The sequence below is a fragment of the Argentina anserina genome, chromosome 3, assembly GCF_933775445.1.
Source record: "Argentina anserina chromosome 3, drPotAnse1.1, whole genome shotgun sequence".
Taxonomy (NCBI): Eukaryota; Viridiplantae; Streptophyta; class Magnoliopsida; order Rosales; family Rosaceae; genus Argentina; species Argentina anserina.
The window spans coordinates 24,980,316-24,990,245 of NC_065874.1; the positions used below are offsets into that span (position 1 = coordinate 24,980,316).

At 40.4% G+C, this 9,930-nt stretch overlaps 1 protein-coding gene across 1 annotated transcript; it reads left to right on the forward strand.

Annotated features, from left to right (window-relative positions):
• The first annotated feature begins 3,731 nt into the window (after window positions 1–3,731).
• Window positions 3,732–6,158, forward strand: LOC126787718 (probable glucuronoxylan glucuronosyltransferase IRX7). The gene is made up of 4 exons (XM_050513616.1): window positions 3,732–4,373; window positions 4,464–4,825; window positions 4,915–5,165; window positions 5,273–6,158. The coding sequence occupies exons 1-4, from the start codon at window positions 4,082–4,084 to the stop codon at window positions 5,736–5,738; spliced, it is 1,371 nt and encodes a 456-aa protein (XP_050369573.1). The 5' UTR covers window positions 3,732–4,081; the 3' UTR covers window positions 5,739–6,158.
• The last annotated feature ends 3,772 nt before the right edge of the window (window positions 6,159–9,930 follow it).

Consider the following 9,930-nt stretch of genomic DNA (forward strand, 5'->3'; position numbering starts at 1 on the left):
AATTTCCACATTCGCATCTTGGTAATTGGTCTCCCCTTAGGACATATTAGTATTGTTTTTGGTTTACCGGAAATTCCGACGGTTAAACAAGGTCCGAATTGGATGAAATTTTAAAATGATCATTAAATATATATATATATATATATATATTGATCACATCGGATGGTGTCGATCGATTCCGATAAGTTTACTTCATATAGTCGCTTCATAATATGATTGTTTTTATTATAAAGCTAATATAAGGTTATAATACATTAGTGAACACTTCGGCGATCGACAACTCAAATTCAAAATATGGTCGATCGACACCAGTAGATGTGATCGGTATATATATTTAGGAAACCCGTAAAAATTTCATCAGTTTTGGACATGGTTTGACCGTTCGTACCAACTGTCAACTAAAAAAGAGGCGTTTTAACATATTTAAACCTCATTAACCAAAGCTTTACCAAATAGATTTCTTCAGTTCGACCGTGCACGATAGGTAACAAAAATTAGGTGATTTCAAATATGTAAACAAATTTCCACATTCGCATCTTGGTAATTGGTCCCCCCTTAGGGCATATTAGTGTTGTTTTTGGTTTACCGGAAATTCCGACGGTTAGACGAGGTCCGAATTGGATGAAATTTTAAAATGATCATTAAATATATATATTGATCACATCGGATGGTGTCGATCGATTCCGAGAAGTTTCCTTTATATAGTCGCTTCATAATGTGATTGTTTTATTATAAACCTAATATAAGGTTATAATACATTAGTGAACACTTCGGCGATCGACAACTCAAATTCAAAATATGGTCGATCGACACCAGTAGATGTGATCGGTATATATATTTAGGGAACCCGTAAAAATTTCATCCGTTTTGGACATGCTTTGACCGTTCGTACCAACGGTCAACTAATAGAAAGACATTTTGACATATTTAAACCTCATTGACCGGGGCTTTGCCAAATAGATTTCTTCAGTTCGACCGTGCACGATAGGTAATAAAAATTATGTGATTTCAAATATATAAACAAATTTCCACATTCGCATCTTGGTAATTGGTCCCCCCCCTTAGAGCATATTAGTGTTGTTTTTGGTTTACCGGAAATTCCGACGGTTAAACGAGATCCGAATTGGATGAAATTTTAAAATGATCATTAAATATATATATTGATCACATCGGATGGTGTCGATCGATTCCGAGAAGTTTCCTTCATATAGTCGTTTCATAATGTGATAGTTTTATTATAAACCTAATATAAGGTTATAATACATTAATGAACTCTTCGGCGATCGACAACTCAAATTCAAAATATGGTCGATCGACACTAGTAGATGTGATCGGTATATATATTTAGGGAAACCCGTAAAAATTTTATCCGTTTTGGACATGGTTTGACCGTTCGTACCGACGGTCAACTAAAAAAGAGGTGTTTTGACATATTTAAACCTCATTGACCGGGGCTTTGTCAAATAGATTTATTCAGTTCGACCGCGCACGATAGGTAACAAAAATTAGGTGATTTCATATATTCAAACGGCTTTCAGCATTCGCATATTTGTAATAGGTCATCCCTTAAGGCATAATAGTGTTTTCGATTTACCAAAAATTCCGACGGTCAAACGAAGTCCGAATTGGATGAAATTTTTACAGGGTCACTAAATATATATACCAATCACATCGGCTGGTGTCGATCGATCCCAACAAGTTTATGTCATATAGTCCCTTCATAATGCGTTAGTTTTAATATAAACCTAATATAAAGGTTATGATACATTAGTAGACGCTTCGGCGATCAATAACTCTAGTTCGAAATATGGTCGATCGACACCAGTAGATGTGATCGGTATATATATATTAGGGAACCCGTTAAAATTTCGTCCGTTTTGGATATTGTTTGATCGTCCATACCTACGGTCAACAAAGAAAAAGGCGTTTTGACATATTAAAATCCTCATTGACCGAGGCTTTGCCAAATTGGTTTCCTTGATGCGACCACACACAATCGCTGAAAAAAATTAGGTGATTTCAGATATGCAAACGACTTTTGGTGTTCGCATTTTGGTAATGAGTCTTCCCTTATGACATATTAGTGTTGTTTTCGGTTTACCGAAAATTCCGATGGTCAAACGAGTTCCGAATTGGATGAAATTTTTACAAGGTCACTAAATATATATACCGATCATATCTACAGGTGTCAATCGATCACAAGAAGTTTCCTTAATATAGTTGCTTCATAATGGAATAATTTTATTCTAAACCTAATAAAATATGTATGTATAATATTTTATTATTTGGCGGGTTTTTACGGGCCGGGCCGGGCCCACGGAACGGGACATGTTTCAGACCTCTAATTTAAGCCCGGCCCTCTACCCACAGAAGCGGGCTTTGGCGGGTTTTCTCGCAGTCCGGACTGGGTAAAAGCCCGTCGGGCTTGCGGGCCTCATTGGGCTTTTCGGGTCCGCGGGCTAAATAATGAGGCCTAATTATAGGTGAGCATTAGAGATTGATTTTACCCATTTATTATTTGTTTTTATTGAATCATATAGGACTCGCGGTACTAGATTAGGCATTCTGCAATCTTGGGTTGGCGTCCTCCTGGTGACAATAGGAAAGCAGCAGTCAAATGGGAGTTATCGCTGTGCTAGCTATTCCCCTCCGATACCTTAACTAAATCTTAAATTTGAGTATTAGTAATTATGGTTGGCTAAGACTGATTCTTTTTTCTTTTCTTTTTTGAAGACCAAAGGGTATAGGAACCAGCCCAAAACAAGCTAACTTCTACTCTCATTATTTGAATGAATATGATTGCGAACCTTCGGAGCGGACATGAGGCTAGAACTCCCGGGCACACTAGCAACGTTACAAGAATCCTCAATGAGACTGATTAGCAACCCGAGAATTCAAATTAAATTGATGTTATTGTTTGATCATGTTATAATGCGTATACAATATCCTTAATGAAGAATGAAGACAGAGAACACAGCACAACTAAAATAACTAATAATAACTTCATTTTGTATGTACAAGTTAAAGATCATGTAAACTAACCAGAGAGATGAAAGTGATTTATCAATAAGTACTTTACAGATAGCAAATAAGAAGGGTATAAATAGCAAATCCATAGAAAGCCATAACAATTTCAGTTAGTTATGGGAGGCAAGGAAATATCCCTTAAATCTACAACATAGATATAAAATGGCAAGTCCAAAACTTACCTACCAAAGCACATAGAATCTAACTATATGGATCACTGTTTGGACTTTTTACTAAAGTTTCATCCACACATATCACTAAAATTCAAAGATTTAAACTGTGTAGTTCAACTTTAACCAAATCAGGTTGTACTTACTACTTAGTGGGCAGTCTAATCCTAGATTAAGAAACCATTACCAATCAATCTAATCTTGGATTTGATAAACATGCATCAAAGCCACTTTCTATGTTAAATTTTTAAGGAGGGGGCGTCAGATCTTCATAGTTCAAAGCCACTTTCTAATTAGTGCCCCATTTCTCTGTGCCCACGTTGTGATTCCCATATTCCCCCACAGCTTTTCTAGTTGTTTTCTCGTTAAGAAAACAAACAGTGTACTTCTATTATTAGTTAATGACAATGTCACTAGTTAAACAGTTGCTTATGGCCTGGATTATAAGGGTGATTTAGTCATTTTGTAATGTCGGAAACCTCTGAAAGACCTGGCTGGGACCAAAAAAGGAGGGAGGCATTTTATACACACACCGGGACCTTCGCCGAGGTCCATTCTCTCTCTTTCTCTCTCTCTCTGCTCTTCGCCATGTGAAGCCTGAAACCCAGCTCTTACCTCTCTGACTCTCTTGTCTCCAATTTCTCCATTACTCTATTCAACCCCTATTCATTTCATCTCACCCATTTTAGATCCAAAGACTCAAGCTTTCCTTTCAGATTTGTAGCTTTCTGGTGCTAGCTAAAACGAAACACCAACCAACCCCAACACAAACTCAAATCTTTCCTTCCATTTCACTTCACAAATTAAACCCACCTAGAACCGAAAGCCATCCCGCAACCACTAAAGACCCTTCAAATCTGTGCTTTCTGGGGGTGTTAAATGCGATGTTGGAGCAGAAGCGAGCCCCGAAGAGCCGGGGCTTCTATGTAAGAATGAAGCTCCAGAACATCAAACACGGCCGGCCTCAGGACAACAAAAGCTCATTCTACACATATTGCAAATGGGTCCTATGGCTCTCCCTAACCCTATACTTCTTCAGCTCCTACCTCATTAGCAATCACCCAAATCAGAACAAGCAGACCACCTCTCTCTCCGCAACCCATTTCTCCACCTTACCCTCCCGTGCCCTTTTCGAATCCGCCATTGAAAACACCACCAGCCTCCTCAAACACGAAGGTGAATAATTTTTTCGAACAAATTTTCAGAAGTCCACAAATTTTAACTCTTTCAAAATTTACTAACTTTGCTTTGTTTAACGTTTTGCAGAACTGTTCAAAGGCTTGAAGGTATTCGTGTACGACTTGCCGGCCAAATACAACACGGACTGGCTCTCCAACGACCGGTGCCGAACCCACTTGTTCGCCGCCGAGGTGGCAGTTCACCGCGCGCTGTTGACCAGCGACTTTTTTACCGTTGACCCGTCCCAAGCCGACTTCTTTTTCGTTCCGGTCTACGTGTCCTGTAACTTCAGCACCGTCAATGGCTTCCCAGCCATTGGCCACGCTCGAACCCTCATAGCCTCCGCCATCCGGCTCATCAGGACCCGGTACCCGTTTTGGGACCGGACACAAGGCTCCGACCACGTCTTTGTCGCCTCCCACGATTTCGGCTCTTGTTTTCACACAATGGTAAAAACAAAATGAACTTCCGAACTTGAATACGGAAAGCGTTTCTCTAATATAGAGCATTTCTGAGTTTTTTTCCGGGCATTTTTCAGGAGAATGTAGCCATCGCAGATGGAGTGCCGGAATTTCTGAAGGAATCGATAGTTTTGCAGACATTCGGGGTGAAGCACAAGCACCCGTGTCAAGAGGTTGAGAATGTGGTTATTCCACCGTACATTTCGCCGGAAAGTATACGGAAAACGCTGGAGATAGCTCCGGCGGACGGCCGGCGGGACATTTTCGCGTTCTTCCGGGGAAAAATGGAGGTCCACCCGAAAAATGTCAGCGGAAGATATTACAGCAAGTGAGTTCTGATCTGAAGTTCCAATTATTATACTCATTAACTAATAATCAGAAACCCTTCCATAATTGCACTGGGAACTTACTTTTTTACCCTTTTGTTTATATCAGGAAGGTGAGGACGAATATATGGCGGAAGTACAACGGCGACCGGAAATTCTACCTCCAACGGCGCCGTTTCGCGGGTTATCAGTCGGAGATCGTACGGTCGGTATTCTGCTTGTGCCCGCTTGGGTGGGCCCCGTGGAGTCCGAGGCTGGTCGAGTCGGTTGCGCTGGGATGTGTCCCCGTGATAATAGCGGACGGGATAAGGCTGCCCTTCGACGACGCCGTTCCGTGGGCGGAGATTTCGCTGACCGTGGCGGAGAGAGACGTGGGCAAACTGGGAAATATACTCGAACACGTGGCCGCGACGAACCTGAGCGCCATACAAAAGAACATACGGGACCCGACCGTGAGGCGGGCCCTGCTCTTCCACGATCGTATCCAACCAGGCGACGCCACGTGGCAGGTGCTGTCCGCCCTGGAGAACAAGCTCGGGAGGTCCCACAGGCGCAATGGTGTGTCCAGCGAGTAAGGTGGGGCCACGTAGGATTTTGGGACTTGGGAAAACTTTTGTGGGAGGAGAGAGAAGGTGGGAATGGGGTCCGCCGGCCAATGAGGTTCGGACTTCGGATCGGAGGGGTCTGGCTTTCTTGGTTTTGCATGTGTATATATGAGGTGGAAGACAGCTAGGGTTTCGCATTACATTTGTGAGGGTGGGGCCCGCCGGTGAGCGATGATTGACGTGGCTGGCTGTGATTGCCTGGCACTGCGCTCGGGCAGTAAATACAAATAAATACGATCTGTACAATTCTTAAAGGGCTATACTGTAAAAAAAAATAGACGAGTCCATTTTTTCACTGATTCATAAAATTTGATGTCCATGTGTGATTACTGAAGAGGTATATGTAAATCATAAATCATAAAATAACACATTTCCTATCCCGTCTAGGAATATTTCTGTTCTGATTTCGAATCATTAAGGTTAAATTAGGATTATTCATTTTAATGTAAATCCAATATTTGTACTCTTCGTTCTTTTTGCAGACTTTGTAGTTGAACGTGTCATGTTTGTTAATTGGTCTAATTTAAGATTGGGACAACAATAACTCCAAATTTGACGATATTTTATAGTGGAATAAATTTTGAAGTGGACTTTGATTAATAATTAACTAATCTCAATTATTATTGTTGATCAGTTTCGGCTTTGACGTACCCAAGAGGCCAAGAGTCCAAGACCCAGAGTGGTTTGGACATATTAATTCATCTCGGGGCCAACGGAGGCTCTCGTATTTTTAAGAGTCATGTTGTCTTTTTATTTGGTTTCATACATGGGGAGGTGTTGGAAATGGTGAAAGGTGAAGTAAAAAGTGAAAAATGAGTTCACCGTTGGGGTGTAAAAAGGCGGGAATATGAAATCGGGTGGAGAGAGAGAGAGGGAGAGTGAATGGTGCCAGAGTGGTGCCAGCGGGGAGGTGTCAGAGGTGGGGAGGGGGGAAAGAAGAATTTAAGGGATGGTGTGGGGTTGACGTCAGTGGTCACGGATAGAATGTCCAACTACTCCAAACCCGTTTTTTGTGCCATGCTGCTTCTGCTGCGTTATTCGCGTTCATGTATTAGTTTTTCCCGGGGAATTATTGGGACGTTGTTAATTTCCAGAATTTAGGCCATGCTTGGATTACATGGAATCTATTGCACTTGTATGTGATCTTACATGTTTATATTTTTTGTTTTTGAGTGTGGCAGGTAACTCGTGATTATAAGTGTTTTCGCTCAACATTTCTGTGAATATAATTCACACTCAATAATCTATGATTCACACACTTTCTTCACATTCTTTTCGTGGAAATTTTACCACAACACTAAACGTATACTGAATTAAGAATGTGATGTAGGTTTTGCGACTCCAATATTTATCATCATAGACAAAAAATGTGCTGTTTGAATCATGCATTAGCCAAAAAATATCCGTGCATCTTTTTCTTTTCAAAATTCGAACAATGTTAAGTTTACAATGCAATCAAATCCCAATTTGCCATATTCGTATAAACTAAGCAATTGATATGCACTTGTTTGTTTCAACAAAATGTAATACATATGAAAAAGGTAATTTAAACACCTTGAAATGTAGATGAAATAATGTTTCTCCAATTTGTGGCAATTGATCATATTAAAGGTCTTCTCCAACTCAAAGAACTATTTGTAGCCCTTGGGCTACATTGTGGCATACTAAATTGAAACTATTTATCGATTTGACATTAATCGTTTCTAATATAAGTGTGTTACAATAGTCTTTTAATAATAATTTTTAATGTGTTTTGTATCTTTCTTTTATGATGGAAATAATTCAATAAAAAAGCGAATGAGACTAAATACCCTACACATCCAACCGCTACCACATCAATGTAGACAAGTAGTATGACTCAACCAACTACCACATTCTGGTAGATATAACATAACCCGAACCAAAGGGATACGTAGTAAGCACCATATTCTATCCATGAAGGACACCCAATGCAGGCTAAAGAAAACCAAAGCAAAAGAAAATCAAGCGTTCAAGCGAAAAACAAATACAAAACAAAAAAAGTAAAAATTAGAGAGGCAAAAGCCTCAAACCGGTTCCTTACCCTTGGAACTTGCAGGAGGGGGTGCGCTGTCATAGAGGTACCCTAGGACTTGATCACCCATGACTTTCTTTACTTGAGCCGGAGTCTTATACTTTTGGCTTATGGGGCGACTAGGTCTTTGATTCTTTATCCTCTGATATACAACAGTATTCCGAGAATGAGCTTGAACGAGAACACCATTAGGGTTTTCAAACAGTCCTAGCGACCCTGGAGTGAATTTCATGGGAAACTCCGACATTTTCAACTTTCTCGGTGGTGCATTCCGTTGAGTGTTCGACCAGAAGTCCTCAATCGTGCGCAACAACTTATCTTGCCCCTCTTCATCTATAACAACCTTACCCTTTTCCCCTGTTACAGGCTGACAGTTAGATGGAACAATGGCCAAGCTATCATCAGGGACATCGAATAAATTCTTCCTTTGAAGAACTACTGGTTTGCGGAGATGATGAGGCTCTGCCTAAGAATGTACACGAACCACTAGCAAGAAGGTTAAACATGGGATGTATTTTCAGGGCAGACTGTAACTTATTAGTACCAAAAAAAACAGAATAGACCATGCTTCTTACCCAACCTCGAATAAGCCAGAAGGCTCGAGAGATTTGGCAACCTAGTTTTTGGTGAGATACTCATCGATTCAACAAAAGGAGGCTTGTAGCATTACCCTTCCTCATGCCATATCAAGATACACATTTTACATCTCCCTTGTAGTTTGTCATAGTAGAATAAAATTTCTTTCTCGACTTGATATGAGATCTTAATCATCCTTTGCATCACAAAAGGGCGGCCAAGGCTGTGGGAAACCCTAACCTTAATTTTGCGAAGGGCTTTCCACTTTATCATTCCAATGGATGAAATTACTTGCTACCATTGCCACTGATTTGATACGGTTTGGAGTCTCAAACTTTGGTGGGAAATTCTTCATATACACCCAAAAATATAAGAGATCCATAGGGATAGAAGAAACATCTACAATCCTATCATATTCTTGAAGTACAACTGGTGCCCTAGCAAAGTACTAGGGTCTGCCATTGATCACCCTATTAGCATCGTTTGATCGTTTCCATGATTAAAAGTAAAGAGATATCGATCTGGAGGGCATGCTTGTACCTAAAAAGATCCCTCAAGGGTCTATAGATAACGAAAGTGTGTATGTAGAGCCATTATCGAGGTTTTCTTTGAGGTCACAAGCTGCGCAAGGAGAAAGGCTTGACCAGCAATCTGGTCGTCTTCATCATCATGGATGTTTGTGATGTCAAAACACATCTTGGCTCGCAAAAGCAAGTTGTTGTGCAAAGTTATGGGAAAATGAGTCTAGGTTCGTTATAAGACGTTGACGAGGGGAGTGGGAAATCAAGAATGGCGTCGGAGACAACCACCTGAATGCAACCTAGATGGATACCAACACCAGAGCGGCGTTGTGCTAGGGTTTATAAATGTTGGAATAATATACTTATGTGTTTTGTACTTTTAATTTCTATAATATCATTTAATTACAATTTCACTCTAATTAATTATAAATTAATAAATGTATTATGAAAATTTAAAATTTATTTTGATAAATTAAAATTAAATAGTTATAAAATATTAGTATTCATGATCATTTGTATTTTCTATAATTATATAGCCAAAAAACTATGAAATTTAAAATTAATTAAAATTATAATTATCTTATAATGAATGATTACTTTTTATCTTATATAGCCAAAAAGCTTATATTCAGCTAGGCCGTCGCGGAGGCTTTTACTTGCCTTTTTAGTCGGTTGATCTCGTCGTTCAGCGCCGCCGCATGTCTTCTCCTCCTCTCATTGTTCCCTCTTCTGCTCCCACGTCTTTAAACGACTCTCCATCGTGGCGACCGACTTCTGCCTTTTGTCGCTCTTTGCCTTGGTGATCGCCAACTCTTCCTCCATATTCGATAACTCCGCAACCAGCTCTGCCACCCTCGTATCGCTGGCAGTAAGGGACTCCTTGTTTTTCTGGAGATCTGCCCTTAGCTCCTCCACCACCGCCTTCGCCTCGGCCATCTGCATTAAGTCTACTATTTGTCGGTCCTCTAACTCCTTCACCCTTATCACGAGCCGTTGGTTCGCCGCCACATAC

Coding starts and splice junctions, on each gene's coding strand:
- LOC126787718 (XM_050513616.1), top strand. CDS start 4,082: ATGTTGGAGCAGAAGCGAGCCCCGAAGAGCCGGGGCTTCTATGTAAGA. Junction 4,374..4,463: donor CAGCCTCCTCAAACACGAAG/GTGAATAATTTT, acceptor AACGTTTTGCAG/AACTGTTCAAAGGCTTGAAG. Junction 5,166..5,272: donor AGCGGAAGATATTACAGCAA/GTGAGTTCTGAT, acceptor TGTTTATATCAG/GAAGGTGAGGACGAATATAT.